Below are 17,131 nucleotides of genomic sequence, written 5' to 3'. Positions count from 1 at the left end.
GCATAAAAGGTGGCACGTTCATCGGTTGACTGATCGATGGGTGAACCACTACATTAGCAGCTGCTGTCTCAACTCCCACATCACCATCCTCATCTTCGTCGCCGACTTCATAAGTGGCTTCGAAGTCCTCTTCGCTGTCACTATTCATTTTCTCGTACACTGCAGCTCTATCATCCTCCACCTCTAAGTCATTTTGAATCCCTTCCGCCACTTCCGTTTCAAACTCAACATACAGCTCAATATGGGGCTGTCGCATCTGAGTCTGCCGGTGAATTTGAAACATATTATGCATAGTCACTTCGTCAGTGATTGGCATGGTATCAAACTGTATTAGGCCACCAAAAACTACAACCGGATTACGGTACAGAATTCTGCTGACTCTCATTAACGTACCGTTCTCCATGCTTTGACAGAGACCATTCCGAAGTTCCATAAACGTCATGGTGCATGGAACCACAAACGAAAATGGATTCTGGCAGACGAACCTCACTCCCTCATGAGTATTACGTATTATCTCACCGTCGCGATACACTACCAAGTTTGCAGTACCCTCCATTACCCCAGAAACACCCTCAAAGAACACTCACACACTTCCTTAGAATGAAAATGAATCCGTGCACTGCCTTATATAGAGAGTAGCCTTCACCACGCCCCCACGTTTTGATTGCGCCAGGCGAATCACGTTCTGCCACGTGTCATTACGCTCCCACGTGATACAGCAAAACGCCCCCACGTGATGCATAGGTGGACCAACCACGTGCCGCCACGTCAGCAACACGCCCCCACGTGATGCCAACGTGGCAATTTCTTCCAGCGCCAACTCATCAACACGCCCCCACGTGGTGCTTGCGTGGCCCATTCACCTTTCGCCACGTCATCACCACGCCCCCACGTGCTAGGTTAGCACACCCCCACGTGCTGCCACCGTGTCCCAATCATGCTGCGCCACGTCAACTCACCTTACACTTGTCGCAGCCTCCACGCCCCTGCGTGTTGAACTTGACTCCATCATTGGGTAAAACACCCTATTCTCCCATTTCTAACCAAAACACCACTTTAATTCCCATATTATAATTTTTGACCCACCGTTGAAAGAAGTGTTAAAAAGATTAAAAAAAAAAGGTGTAAACGACTTTGCCTACTGCAAAGACTTTTGTGATTGCTATTATTCTTCGGAGCTCATCATCTCCTGAAGTTGAAACTGTTCAATCATGGCTGCAAAACTTGAGGGTGGAGCTTATCTCTCTTCCTTTGTTGATGCTGTTTTGAAGAAGCTGTCTTCACTCGATGTCAACTCAACTCCAATGGCAAGGAAGCTAGCTGACCAGGACTTGCTGCAGAGGCTGAAGCTAAGTCTCCGTTCAGTTCGACCTGTGCTCGATGATGCTGAGCAGAAGCTGATTAGAAATGACCAAGAAGTCAAGAAATGGCTTCTTGATCTCCAAGATGCTCTCTACATGGCTGATGACTTGCTTGATGAACTCTCCACTAAAGCTGCCACTCTGACTCCCACTCAAAGGGATCCAGGTAACTATTCTTCCATGTGTCACTCTATCGTTGATTCAATCTTGGAAGATAGTGATGATGATGATTATGAGATGGGGGTAGCTGACCTAGTTGATAAACTAGAGTCTATTGTTGAAGAGAAAAATGGTCTTGGTCTAAAAGATGAGCCTGTCAGAGATCCAGAGGACATGTCATGGAGAATTGAGTCATCTCTGGTTGAAAGTTCTGAGATATTTGGAAGGGATAATGACAAGGAAGCCATCATAAAATTGTTGTTAGATGATACTTGTTATGCTAAAATATCTGTGATCCCCATTGTGGGAATGGGAGGAGTTGGAAAAACTACCTTAGCTCAGTTGGTTTACAATGACGAAAGAGTGGATGAGAAATTTGACATTAAAGCATGGGTGTGTGTTTCCGACCAATTTGACATTGTTAAGGTTACAAAGACCTTAATAGAAGCAGCAGGTGGTAGTTCTTATAATGGGAATTCTTTAGATTTACTTCAAACTGAGTTGAAGGATAAGTTGATGGGGAAGAAATTCTTGATTGTTTTGGATGACGTGTGGATTGATAATTCTTATTCCAGGCAGTGGAAAACCCTTCAGAAACCTTTTCAATTTGGAAAAAAAGGAAGCAAGGTTCTTGTTACAACTCGAAATGATACTACTGCTGATGTAGTGAAAACTATTTCAGCATACAAGCTGAGTTTATTGTCAGAGAAAGATTGTTGGTCACTTTTTTTGAAATGTGTATTCCTTTCATCTGAATCCAAGGAGTATTCGACACTGGAACCTGTTGGTCGAGAACTTGTCAAAAAGTGCAAAGGGCTACCTTTGGCTGTAGAGTCGCTTGGTGCCTTATTACGAACAAACTATGATGAAAGGGAATGGGATAGTGTACTGAAAAGTGAACTTTGGGAAGTTTTTGAAGATCAAAATGACGAGATTATTCCTGCATTAAGCATGAGCTATTATTATCTTCCTTCAACTTTAAAGCGATGCTTTGTTCATTGTTCTTTGTTTCCAAAAAATTACCTATTTGTTAAACATGAGCTGATCTTGCTATGGATAGCAGAAGAACTTTTACAGCCAAAAGGAAAAAAGGATCTAGAAGAAATTGGTTCTGAATATTTCGATCAATTGGTTGCGAGGTCCTTTCTTCAATCCTCTAGTACCTATAACAGCTTCTATGTCATTCATGATCTCATGCATGATTTGGCAACAACTCATGCTGGAGAATTCTACTTTAGAGCTGAAAAACTTGATGAACATATCAGGATCAACAATAAAACTCGGCATTTATCGCGTAACGCTAGAGGAAATTATCCCTTCGCACAAATTGTGGCAGCTTGTGGCAGGGTAAAAGATGCGAGAACACTTCTTGAAATAAGTTTTTGTCAAGAGTATCCTTTCGTGGCTCCATCTACCAAAGGGAAGAACTTTCTTCATGACTTTCTATCAAAGTTGAAATGCTTAAGAGTTTTGTCATTTAATGCCTTTCCTCTTTATTCGTTACCAGATTCAATAGGTAACTTGATCCATTTGCGATATTTGGATCTCTCAAATACGACGACGGAGATATTGCCTGAGGAGTTGTGTTGCTTGTACAATCTCCAAACATTGAAGTTGAAAAATTGTCGACTTCTGAAGAAGCTGCCCTGTAATATGCAAGATCTTGTTAATCTACGCCATCTTGATATTGATGGAGCTGGTCTTGAAGAGATGCCGAAAGGAATGAGCAAGTTGAAGGATTTGCAGTTTTTAAGTGACTATATTGTTGGCAAGCATGCAGATAATAATCAAATTAAAGAATTAGGAGCACTTGCAAATATTCAGGAGTCACTTCACGTTTGCCAATTAGAGAATATTGAGGATGGTGCTCAAGCTTTGGAGGCAAGAATTGCTGATAAGAAGCACATTAGGGTTCTATATTTGACGTGGTCCTCAAACAGCCACAGCCATATTGATGATTATCAAGATATACTGAATAATTTAAGGCCTCACACAAACTTGAGAGAGCTTTCAATCAAAGAGTACAAGGGTCTAACGTTTCCAAATTGGTTAGGACATTCTTCCTACAAAAGTATGACCAAACTGTACTTGTATGGCTGCAGCAACTGTTTAGAGCTTCCGTCACTTGGACACCTACCCTCTTTGAAGTGCTTGCGCCTCTCCAACTTTTACAAGCTACAACGCATCGGTGCTGAGTTTTACAAAGAGGATGGATCTTCTTCTCGTAAGGCAGCCTTTCCAGTGCTTGAAACTCTGAGTTTTGAAGGAATGGATTGCTGGGAGGAGTGGCTTTCAGTCTCATCTGAGTTGGATGCTTTTCCTCAGCTTAGGGAACTCACAGTGCGACGTTGCCCTGCATTAAGGGGAGATTTGCCGATTCAACTACTGGCTTTGCAAAGCCTTTGCATTGATCAATGTGGCCAGCTTGATTTTTCTCTCCCAAGAGCTGATGCATTGCTCGAGTTATCAGTTGAAGGACCCCAGAAGGTGGAGGCAGTGTTGAAGGCCATTGCAGGCAACCAACTAAACTGTCTACAGTCTTTAAGCATCACAAACTGTTGTTCAGCCACATCATTTCTGGTAGGTTCGATGCCCTCTTCATTGCAACACTTGGTAATCAACGGCTGCCCATATATAGAGCTCCCAGTGCTGCAGCAGCAGCATGAGTCATTACAATCGATATCAATATCTAACAGTTGTCATTCGCTCACTTCCTTCCCCTTGGCAAGCTTTCCGAACCTCACCACACTCAGAATTTCATCCTGTATAAATTTGAGGTCACTTTTGGCATCAGATCCTACTTCTGCTTCAACTTCAGCTTCAAGTCTCCACTCTTTAACCATCGAAAGCTGCCCAAGTTTGGGATCTTTTCCCACACTAGAGATGGTTGCACCCCATCTAGAGTATCTCTTGCTTCGAGAATGCCCAGAAATTGAATCCTTTTTTGAAGGGGGTTTGCCACCTAACCTGAGAGAGCTTAAAATCCAGCATTGTGAGAAACTGGTGAAGTACCTAGCATCCATGGACTTGTGTGATCACTGTCTTACCTGTCTTGACATCCGACATCCATATGATAATATCAAATCCTTCCCCATGGGCGGTTCCCTGCCGGCCTCCCTTGAGACTCTCAATCTGCGAAGCTTTCCATGTCTAGAAATCTTAGACTGCAAGGGACTTGACCATCTCCAGCGTCTATTGATAGATTATTGTCCCAGACTGGATGTTGCAGGGGAAAGCTTTCCTGCCTCTCTGTCAATGCTCCACTTAAATGGACCTTCTTTGCTGAGGAAACGGTTAGGGATAAATGACTAGCTCATTTTGTCCAAAATGTCCCACGTCAGAAACATCTGAGTTGATGGTGCATTGACTTCTTTCAATAAAGGTATAACTGTTTTTCCTGTTATGATATACATATATTCTTTGTTATTTTGAATTTTCTATAACCACTCATACTTTGTTGTTTCTTGTCTCCATCTGAATTACAGTTATCTCTGTTTGAAAACACTTCATAACCAATTTGACAAACACGATCCATGTTAGTACAATGGCGTTTTGTGGAAACACTTCATTGTTTTGCAGATACACTTTATCATTGTATTCCAAACTCCTTACCCCAATGCTCTTGTGCCCAAGTTAAATTGTTTCTATATAAACACAATTCTAGCTCCCACTGGTTCATGTCTAATGTTCCACTGTTAGATTTGTTACTATATTCATATTTATATTACTAAAAAATATTTTTGAAAACAAGTGTAGTACTTTCTAATCTGTCAGCACTGTATGTTACTATCTTTTATGTTTTCCTACAGTAAAATCTTGTATTTAAGGAACTGTTGTTGAATTCAGGGGAATCCAGTTAGGCTGTGGCACCCCACCTTGCTAAAAAATGTCTCAGAAATAGAACACTGCCAAATGCAGGAAAGTTTCTTAAATCATGAACCGTTGAAGGGATTTTGGGAAATGTTAAAATTAATGGGGGTCTGCACGAATGAAAGGTGAAGGTGACATCTGGGAGCAAAAATTTCTTCCTCATTGAGGACAAAAGGAGAGCTCTTCCCATGTATGCAGCATTGAAGTTGAGAGGAGATGGATTTGATGTTACAACATCTTCAACAGGTATTCGTTTCACTCTCTACTAAAAGTTATTACATGCTGTGCAAATATATATCTTCTGGTTCTCTAATTTTGTAATTTTTGAGGCCTGAGCGTGAGACTGAATTTTGATTATTGATTTAGACACAGACGTTGTGCATGACCAAAAAAAAAAAAAAGACACAGACTTTGTGGAGAAAATGAGGTGTTATTTGTCACCTTAGTGTGACATTATACTTTATTTATTAGTTATTTGTTGATGTTACAGTACTCTTGGATTTGATGGAACTATCCTTAAATTGAAACCGAGAATGGAGCAACAAAGTGAACTATTGTAGGTATGTTCTTACTCTTCATTACTGCTTGGGTCAGTCCTTTTTGTCATTTGTTATATGCACGATATTCCTTCTGATTCTGGTTTTTTCATGGGAGCCAAAACAGATAACTTGTGTGTCCGAGGTTTTACTTTGCTGTGTGCAAGGATGTAACAATCACTGAAATCCACATTGTATAGCATCTTTGGTGAAAAAGGTCAGTGAAATAGTTAAGCACCTCATCAATTTGATCATCTAAATGAAATGCAGCTCAAACTTACATAATAATACTCTGATTAGAGTTTCCACTTTATTTAGGCTGAGTATTCTTTTGTTCTATTAAGATGATGAAATCCACCTTAGGGAGCTCAAGACAATCTGTATCATCCCAAGTTGGAAATAAAGGAGCAAAGGACTTTGGATAAGCAAGGAGAAGAATGTGGAAGAATTTTAAGATGGTGGTTGTTCCTGTGGTATAACTTGTAGCTTTGGTTGGCCTGAATTTTAGATTTTGAACCAAAAAATTTATAATTACATTTACATACATAAATAAAAATATTTGATTTAATTATTATTTATTACTTACAAAATTATGTATATGTTAAATTTTCATTGAATGAGAATGCAAATTTTTTTATACTATCTATACATTAAAATTAAGTCTTAATTCGATTGTTGTAGGGTCATATTTGCTTTTGTAATTTGTTAAAGAATTAGGAATATGATTCTTTTAAACAATATATCATTCCAATAAGTACTGTAGATTGAGTGAGTAATCCATTAATCCAAAACTACTCGTGTTATATATCATTCATGTAGAATTAAGAAAAAATATATGCAAAAAATATTTTACTATGAAATATCACGCTTGCTGACATTGCTACCAAAATACATAATTATCATCTCATACATATATCAAATACATAATTATCATCTCATACATATATGATATATCATTACATGTGGCCAAAACTTCAACAATTTATATTCCAAACCCAAAAACACATGAACACTATAACCACCACTATAATCATTATATGTGCTATTTCTGGGTTGAAGTCCAAGCTGTTGCATTAGTGTTATATTTGGACTCAGAAAATAAAAAACTCAAATAGAATGCGATTACAGAGAGTGGAATAAGGTGTACACCCAAAAAAAAGGAACAAAAAAAAAGAAGTGGAATAAGGTTCAAAAGAGCGAAATTAGAATTCCACTTCATTGTTTGGATAAAATGTTAAATCTCATTCTATACGCTCGATTGCATGCGAACGAACATACTGAATGCCTTTTCATTTTCAAATAAATTATGTGTTGTCTTGAGCATTCTCTATAAACAGTGTCATTATATTCTTGTAAAGAAGATATATACAATAGCATGAATACATATAAACAGGAAATAAAAAGTCTCTATAAACAATACACTTCGCATTTAGTGTTCTTCGTATTAAAAACTAAAAAGGACCGCATGGTAATATTTAACTAGATTTAAACGTGAATAAATAAAATTAATTAATTTTTAGACATAAAAAATTATTTAATAAAAAATCGTAAAAACTAATATTAAATCTAAATAAAATTATAAACACATTATACATTCTAGTGTTTGAAAGAATTTAACATTTAATTCAGATGTTTAACAAACTTAAATATTATAGTGCAAGAATGAAGTTATTATTAGATGTAATATAAATATGAATATAATGTTTCAATAATTGAAAATAACATCCATCAATCATAACATTATGTTTTTTTAACATTATTATTATAACTAAATAATAAAAAATATAAATTGTTAAAAATAAAAATAATATATAAGTGACAAAGACAATATATAATTGATAAACATAATCAAATCAAAATTAGCAAAGAAAACTTAAAAACATTGTAAAAATTTTATACACTATAATGTTTTAGAAGTTCATCGCCTAACATATAGTGAACAAATTATTTAGCAAATAAAAATAAAGAACTGTGACCATTAACTAAATTTTTTAAATAATTGTATAAAATATTAGGAGAAAGAATAAAAGGCATAAAGATTGTATCAGACGAGATTAAAAATAGTGCGAAGTAAATATTATTTTATATAATAAATATGAATATAAGTGAGAATAAAATAAGAGAATGAATTAAGTTTTATTAACTTATTTATATATTAAAAAAATAACATTACTATTAAAGGTATAGAATAACCTATATAAAAATAGAAAATAAAAAAAAATTGAAAAGTAAGACTATATACTACCTAAGAAGATTAAAAAGTAAATGATAATTTCACTAAAATATTTATGTGACAATATTAGAAGTTATTTAATATGTCAAGTGTTTATTATGTCATATGTTTTTATAGGTTATAAAAAAATTGACATATAGATAGATAAATAAATAAATAGATTTTTATATAATAAAATTTATTTTTTAAGATATGTCATATTAGAATTTAAACAATTGAGATGAATTAATTCTTTTTTTAAATTAGATAATTTAATATGTAAAATTATGAGATTAATACTACATTAATTATATAAATACTAAAATACTACTCTCTAATTTTCTATGATATATAAATGTAACTCTAAGATAGATGTTTTTTTCTATATTATTGCTATAGATAATATGATAGTTTTATACGAAACATAAAAATTTATATGTCATTTGTAACGACTTAACTTCTAGTGTAACATTCTACCACACAGAGCTTTACGCTTAAATCGTAAAATAGAGGTAGTGTGTGGTATTACGACCTCTAATATGAAATATAAATAATAACAATAATGAAAATGAGATATATGCTAGGAACCTTAAGAAAACGGGTAAAGCAAATCCGCAAAATGAGAAGCGCAACACTCAGAAAATCGGGTTACTTGCGTGCGAGAAAATCTAAAATTCTTAAGTATAACTAAATAGAAAGTGGGAATAGAGGGACAAAAATACAAAATAACAAGCTCCTAACTCAGCCTGCGAAGCTAAGATTGGCCGGAGAATATTTACTTATATATATAGATACCCAAAATCCAAAATACAAAGATAAATCCTAATTCTCCATAAACCTCTAAGAGGTATAAAATAAGGTAGCTGTTCGGAGAGTTAAGTACATATATAAACATAAACTATACATCAAAATAAAGCCCAGAAAACCGCTCCGCTACAAAAGTTCAGATGCCTACCGAGGAGTCTCTCGACCTGCATCTGAAAAACAACACAGTATGGGGGTGAGAACCGGAGGTTCTCATCATGGTAAAGGTGCTATGCATATAAGAGATAAGGTCCTGGGAACGCCAGAGACAATCCTAGAACGCTGACACTCAAATTATAAAGCTTAAAGAAACTAAAAACAGGAACCATAAATAGGTGGTCGTCTAAAGGTTCTTAACCTAACCAAACTTAACATGCACACTAATCTTTTTCACCTTTCCTCCATTCCTCCGTCTCCTATGAGTTGCACAGACAAAGAAGCAAAACAAGGCAAATACAAGTAGTTCACAAATAATACAGTTAGCAATTATAACAAATAGCAGATTATAATCACGTAGGCAATCCCATATAATTCACAAGCAAGCAAGTCATACAATATGCACATGATGTATGCCTGTCCTATGACTGTTGATATCAACTGTCAGTTACGTAGCCATCCCAACATGTCCTAGTGGATAACCGTATGAAATTAACCATGGAAAGAATTTCAAGCTGACATGGGGGAGTCAACACCTCAAGCTCAATATTATCCGTGGGACGAATCCCAGGCTGACATGGGGAGACAACATCCCAAGCTGACATGGGGGAGACAACACCCCAAGCTCAATATATTCAATCAGTTCTCATAAATATCATTCTTTTTATTCTCAATAATAATTCATAGCTCATCTCATCATTTTCAATTATTTAATATCATCAACTGTCTCACACATCATTCTCAATATTACTTTACTCTCTTAATTACCTCATATACCACTTTCATCATCTTTATCAATTGAATACTATCTTCTCTAACCACAACTTATTCTTTAAAAATCTTTCTTCATCTCCAAGTTATCACCATTTCCTAACTTTATCTTATTACTAGACTTATCATTATGTTCTAGGGCTAAAAGGGTAAAAACAAAGGTTTAGAGGTTCAAAATTGAGCTTTAAAATACAAAAACTCATTTGCTGAAAACAGAGGGCCACGCGTACGCATGGGCACACGTTTCATCAAAAATTTTGGCTAAGTCTGAAACCTGCAGAATGCTCATTTTAAACCCCAAACTTCCGACGCGCATAACTTTTTTATTTTAAAACATTTTTCATCCGTTCTTCAAACGGCGTAAACTTCATGGACCCAATTTTAATTTAAAATAAGTTTGAAATCATTTGGGAGTCTAGAAGCCAAGATATGGCTCGCAGAAGTTCGGCCAAAAAGTAATTTTTTTACAAACCTTAAACCTCAAATTTTTACCAAAACAAGATATTATCCACAACTCCAAGATTCTACACGACATTACACAATCCAAATTATCTTCTCCATATCCTCATTCTTTCCACAACATATAACACATCATTCAACTACTCAAACCAATCAATCCATATCCAAAGCAATCATGAGATATCAATAAAACAACAATAACAATTTTATATTCATAATCCTCACTAAATCAAACCATCAACCACAAGCAATAGTCATCATTCCCTTTCTCACACTCATTCAACATCCTCTATAAGTTTTACTAAACATTAAGCACAATCATACATCCAGCCTATCTTATGGTCATCTAACCTAAGTTTTCACAGAACATTATATATTACATACGTGAAACCTAAACCATACCTTGGCCGCTTTTTCACGTATTGTCCAAAGCAAATCACAAAAGCCAAACACAGCCTCACAAGTCCAAAATCATCAAGGCACAAGCACCCAACCTCCACCAAGCTCCAAGGCTCACAATTCAAGCTCCAACATATACATATATACACCTAATTTCACATATATCACACATACATACCCAAATTCAATACCTAATACACAAATTTAAGTGATTGACTAGAGTTCTAGCATCCTCACCTTACCCAAGTGTCGTATAAGCAATAGTGAATGTTTTTCTCAAGCTAATCGGATCCTAATACATCAAAGAGACAAAAACTCAACACCACTTACATAGTTTTCAAGAAATTGGGGGAAGGAGAGGCTGAGAGTAATAGAGTGGCTTACCTATAAAATTGTTCTGATGGATTCGTAGAGCTCGACGCAGTGGATCGAAGCTCGGAGCAAGAAGTTGTGGTGGTTATAATTTAAGGCCAAGGGTTTTGTTCCCTTTCCTTGTTCTTAAGATTGCTTCAGTGTTTCCTTGCTGAATGGAAGGAAGAAGAATACTACTTCTTAAGTTACTTGGGCTATTGGGTTGGGCTTGGGCTTGGGCCCATTATGGGCTCAGTTCGACCGGTTCGGCCTAATCTTGGGCCAAATTATTTGAAATTAGTGTTAAAATTCTTGTTTTAATGAGCTCTATCCTAATTTAATATAATATTCATATTTCTAATTTTTTTATTAAAAATTAATTTATTGACTAATTATTCGCTATGAATTAGACTTAGTATCCCCTTACGACAGTTGCCTATTCATGGATTAGCGGAAACCTAGGATGGATACTTGGTGAAAATGAGTTTAGGATGCTTAGTGAGTTTTATTGCAGTGCATTGTATTTATTTGGCACTTTTACCGTACTGGAAACCCATGGGTCGGGGTTCTCATTCCGTATATATCTCTTATTTTTTAGATACAGGTTCAGGTGCTCAGAAGTGAGCTGCGTTTCGTCTGAGAGACGGCGAAGATTTTTATATTCTCTACTTTATATTTTGCTTAGAATCTCTCCACTTTTATTTTGAAGAACTTATATTATGTATTGAACTCTTTTGAACTTGCCTATAGAGGCTCTTATGTTTCTTTTGGGAGAGATTAGGCGATTCTGTTGTCAACTACTTTCATACTGTACCCTAGCCGACCTAAACTTTGCGGGTCGCGACTAATGGCTATTTAATTATGTTATATATATATATATATATATATATATTATATATATATATATATGTTATCTATCTCTTTATGCCTTTATCCGCATATTGCTTTCGACCTCACGGTTTATCTTTTGTTGTCGAATGTGAGTGATACGCCTTCGCTATTTTGTTTCTACTCTTTTCAGGCTTCTCGATTAATACTCCTTTCGAAATTACCTATATTTATATATTAAAAATTCACCTGAGAGTCGTACCACCATAATATCATTGACTTATGATTCGAGCATAAGGATTTGAATATTAGGGTGTTACATTATGGTATCAGAGCAGTTCGTCCTCGTGAGCCTGAGGGATGGAACTGCTTATGCTTCAATGCATACTCTGAGTCTGTGCCTGTGCTAGTTAGGGTATCTAACCGATACATCTAGCATGAAGTTCATGAGTATACCTTTGGTAATTTGAAGCACTTAACTTGAGATATTAAGTCTGATCACCTCGATATTGCTTGTTTAGTATGGACAAGATCCGAATGGTGCCTCATGGACATGAATGAAATATCAGAAAGAGGAATTCACAAGAACGAACTGGTGAGGGAACACCGTGATAGGAATCTTGGCAGTGGTATATATTAGAATGGTGTGTTGATTTTGGATTGATGAGTGGAACACTGGAGGTGGATAGTTGCTTGAACGATTTGTTTAAGTAGGTTTGAGTTGATTGGAATCTGATAATTTAGAGTAGAAGGGGCTTGTAATTAACATTGGAATAGTTGGATTTGAATGGGAATGAAAGTTTGTGAAATTGAACACTCATGTAGGAATTGAGAAATGACTACTTATCAGGAGACTTATGATATAGGCCTCGAATGATTAGGATGTGAATTGGAATAACATTGGGTAGATGGCGAACTGTTAAGTGTTGAGGTAGGTAGAGTATAAATCAGGCTTGGACTTTGCTGAGTTTGATATTGATCGACATGTGCATGTAGTTATGATGAATGGGATTAGTGCATGAAATTGTGATACACAATGGCGCCAACAACTTGGTACGCATAATTGTAATCTCAACTATTTTTCACAACTTCGCATAACTAACCAGCAAGTGCACTGGGTCGTCCAAGTAATAAACTTTACGTGAGTAAGGGTCGATCCCACGGAGATTGTCAGCTTGAAGCAAGCTATGGTCACCTTATAAATCTCAATCAGACGGATTCAAATGGTTATGGAGTTTTAATAATTAAAAGATAAATAAAACATAAAATAAAGATAGAGATACTTGTGTAAATCATTGGTGGGAATTTCAGATAAGTGTATGGAGATGCCTCATTCCTTTTGAATCTCTGCTTTCCTACTGCCTTCATCCAATCATTCATACTCCTTTCTATGGAAAGCTGTATGTTAGGTTTCACCGTTGTCAATGGCTACTTCTTGTCCTCTCAGTAAAAATAGTCCTCTATGGTTTCTGTACGACTAATCAACTGTCGGATTGCTCGTCTCGTATGAAAAATACCATGCACAGATATCGTATAACTAATCAGCTGTTGGTTCTCAATCGTGTAGGAATAGGATTTACTATCCTTTTGTGTCTGTCACCATGCCCTACAGCCGCGAGTTTGAAGCTCGTCACAGTCATCCTATCCCAGATCCTACTCGGAATACTACAGACAAGGTTTAGACTTTCCGAATCTCAAGAATGCTGCCAATTGATTCTAGCCTATACCACAAAGACTCTAATCTCAGATTCAGATACCCCATTGTCAGAGGGGAGTCGATGTGAATCGTTGATTAGAAATCCAAGAGATATACATTCAAGCTTGTTTTCATGTAGAACGGAAGTGGTTGTTAATCACGCGTTCATAAGTGAGAATAATGATGAGTGTCACATAATCATCACATTCATCATATTCTTGTGTGCGAATGAATATCTTAGAATAAGGATAAACATGAATTGAATAGAAAATAGTAGTGCTTTCATTAATACTCGAGGAACAGTAGAGCTCCACACCTTAATCTATGGTGTGTAGAAACTCCACCATTGAAAATATATAAGTGATAATGGTCCAGGCATGGTCGTGAGGCCAGCCTCCAAAATGTGATCAAGAGATCAAAAGGTGATCAAAAGATGTCTAATACAATAGTAAAAAGTTCTATTTATACTAAACTAGTTACTAGGGTTACAGAAATGAGTAAATGATGCAGAAATCCACTTCTGGGCCCACTTGATGTGTGCTTGGGCTGAGCATTGAAGCTTTCACATGTAGAGGTCTTCTTTGGAGTTAATCGCTAATTTATAACTTATTTCTGGCGTTTAACTCTGTTTTGCAACTTGTTTCTGGCGCTTAACGCCAGAATAGGGCAGAAAGCTGGCGTTAAACGCCAATTTACATCGTCTAAACTCGGGCAAACTATGGACTATTATATATTGCTGGAAAGCCCTGGATGTCTAATTTCCAACTCCATCGAGAGCGAGCCATTTAGACTTCTGTAGCTCCAGAAAATTCTTTTCGAGTGCAAGGAGGTCAGAATCCATCAGCATCAACAGTCCTTTGTCAGCCTCTGAATCAGATTTTTGCTCAGGTCCCTCAATTTCAGCCAAAGAATACCTGAAATCACAGAAAAATACACAAACCCATAGTAAAGTCTAGAAATGTGAATTTTACTTAAAAACTAATAAAAATATACTAAAAAGTGAATAAAACATACTAAAAACTATGTAAAAATAATGCCAAAAAGTGTATAAATTATCCGCTCATCACAACACCAAACTTAAATTGTTGCTTGTCCCCAAGAAACTGAAAACAAAATAGGATAAAAAGAAGAGAATATACAATGAATTCCATAATATCAATGAAACTTAGTCCCAATTAAATGAGCGGGGCTAGTAGCTTTTTGCTTTTGAACAGTTTTGGCATCTCACTTTATCATTTGAAATTCAGAATGATTGACATCTATAGGAACTCAAATTTTAGATAGTGCTATTGATTCTCCTAGTTTAGTATGTTGATTCTTGAACACAGCTACTTTATGAGTCTTGGCCGTGGCCCTAAGCACTTTGTTTTCCAGTATTACCACCGGATACATAAATGCCATAGACATATAACTGGGTGAACCTTTTCAGATTGTGACTCAGCTTTGCTAAAGTCCCCAGTTAGAGGTGTCCAGAGTTTTTAAGCACAATCTTTTGCTTTGGATCACGACTTTAACCACTCAGTCTCAAGCTTTTCACTTGGACCTTCATGACATAAGCACATGGTTAGGGACAGCTTGATTTAGCCGCTTAGGCCTGGATTTTATTTCCTTGGGCCCTCCTATCCATTAATGCTCAAAGCTTTGTATCCTTTTTACCCTGCCTTTTGGTTTAAAGGGCTATTGACTTTTTCTACTTGCTTTTTCTTTTTCTTTCTTTTTTTTCACCACTTTTTTTTCGTAAGCTTTTTTCTTTTTCACTGCTTTTTCTTGCTTTAAGAATCAATTTCATGATTTTTCAGATTACTAATAACATTTCTCTTTGTTCATCATTCTTTCAAGAGCCAACAATTTTAACATTCATAAACAACAAGATAAAAAATATGCACTGTTCAAGCATTCATTCAGAAAACAAAAAGTATTGCCACCACATCAAAATAATTAAACTAATTTCAAGATAAAATTTGAAATCTAAGTACTTCTTGTTCTTTTGTAATTAAGCACATTTTCATTTAAGAGAGGTGAAGGGTTCATGGAGTTATTCATAGCTTTAAGACATAAACACTAATGATCATGTAATAAAGACACAAAACATAGCCAAACATAAAGCTCAAAACCAGAAACAGAAAAATAAATAGATAAGGAGATTAAGGAATGAGTCCACCTTAGTGAGGGTGGCGTCTTCCTCTTGAAGAACCAATGGTGCTCTTGAGCTCCTCTATGTCTCTTCCTTGTCTTTTTTGCTCCATCCTTAGTGCTTTTGGTGCACCTATCCTTAGTTGTTCCCAATAGTTGTGTGGAGGAAAATGTATCCCTTGAGGCATCTCAGGGATTTCTTGATGAGAGAATTCGTCATGTTCTTGTTGAGGTCCATGAGTGGGCTTTCTTGTTTGCTCCATCCTCTTTTTGGTGATGGGCTTGTCCTCTTCAATAAGGATGTCTTCCTCTATGACAATTCCAGCTGAATTGCATAGGAATCACTTTTTTCTTGGCCACAACTTCATAGAAGTGGTCTTGATAGACCTTTGAGATAAATCTCTACATCTCCCATGACTCGGAGGTGAAAGCTTTTGTCTTCCCTTTCCTCTTTCTAGAGGTTTCTCCAGCCTTAGGTGCCATAAATGGTTATGGAAAAACAAAAAGCAATGCTTTTACCACACCAAACTTAGAGTTTGGTTGTGGCCTTCTAACACCAAACATAGAGTTTGACTGTGGATGTTTTGTTTGACTCTGTATTGAGAGAAGCTTTTCATGCTTCCTCTCCATGTGTACAGAAGGAGAACCTTGAGTCTTAAATATAAGGTAGTCCTCATTCAATTGAAGAATTAACTATCCTCTGTCCACATCAATCACAGCTTTTGCTGTGGCTAGGAAAGGTCTTCCAAGGATGATGGATTCATCCTCATTCTTCCCAGTGTCTAGGATTATGAAATCAGCATGGATGTAAAGGCCTTTGACCTTTACTAGCACGTCCTCTACCTATCCATAAGCCTTTTTCATGGATTTGTCTGCCATCTCTAATGAGAATTTGGCAGCCTATACCTCAAAGATTCACAGTTTCTCCATTACAGAGAGTGGCATTAAGTTTATGCCTAACCCAAGGTCACACAGAGCCTTCTCAAAGGTCATGGTGCCTATGGTACAGGGAATTAGGAATTTACCAGGATCTTGTTTCTTTTGAGGTAAAGTGTGCTGAACCCAGGTATTCAGTTCATTAATGAGCAATGGAGGCTTATCCTCCCAAGTCTTATTACCAAATAGCTTGGCATTTAGCTTCATGATTGCTCCTAAATACTAGAAAACTTACCCTTCAACAATGTCTTCATCTTCTTCAGAAGATGAATAGTCACCCGAGCTCATGAATGGTAAAAGAAGGTTTAATGGAATCTCTATGGTCTCTGTATGAGTCTCAGATTCCTTTGGTTCCTCAAAGGAGAACTCCTTATTGGTCAGTGAATGTCCCAGGAGGTCTTCCTCACTAGGAATCACTGCCTTTCCACTATCTCCAGGTTCGGCCATGTTCTCACAGTTA

At 36.6% G+C, this 17,131-nt stretch overlaps 2 protein-coding genes across 5 annotated transcripts in view; one reads left to right on the top strand and one right to left on the bottom strand.

The window, feature by feature from the left end:
* Positions 1 to 17,131, bottom strand: part of LOC112750171 (clathrin light chain 3) — a 72,285-nt gene that overhangs the window by 49,602 nt on the left and 5,552 nt on the right. The window lies entirely within an intron of this gene.
* LOC112750145 (putative disease resistance RPP13-like protein 1) lies at positions 1,105 to 6,563 on the top strand. Of its 4 annotated transcripts, none has more exons than XM_025798720.3 (5): positions 1,105 to 4,902; positions 5,367 to 5,636; positions 5,881 to 5,950; positions 6,054 to 6,143; positions 6,245 to 6,563. In XM_025798720.3, exon 1 carries the CDS (start codon positions 1,212 to 1,214, stop codon positions 4,830 to 4,832), a length of 3,621 nt encoding a protein of 1,206 aa, XP_025654505.1. In that variant the 5' UTR covers positions 1,105 to 1,211; the 3' UTR covers positions 4,833 to 4,902; positions 5,367 to 5,636; positions 5,881 to 5,950; positions 6,054 to 6,143; positions 6,245 to 6,563. The 4 variants fall into 4 exon arrangements, with proteins under 4 accessions (XP_025654505.1, XP_025654530.1, XP_025654512.1 ...); XM_025798745.3 differs by having other exon boundaries at positions 1,109 to 4,902; positions 5,881 to 5,946; positions 6,271 to 6,563; XM_025798727.3 differs by having other exon boundaries at positions 1,109 to 4,902; positions 6,271 to 6,563.

The sequence above is a fragment of the Arachis hypogaea genome, chromosome 2, assembly GCF_003086295.3.
Source record: "Arachis hypogaea cultivar Tifrunner chromosome 2, arahy.Tifrunner.gnm2.J5K5, whole genome shotgun sequence".
NCBI lineage: Eukaryota > Viridiplantae > Streptophyta > Magnoliopsida > Fabales > Fabaceae > Arachis > Arachis hypogaea.
The sequence above is the reverse complement of the archived record's forward strand: the minus strand, read 5'-3'. Positions and strand labels throughout refer to the sequence as shown.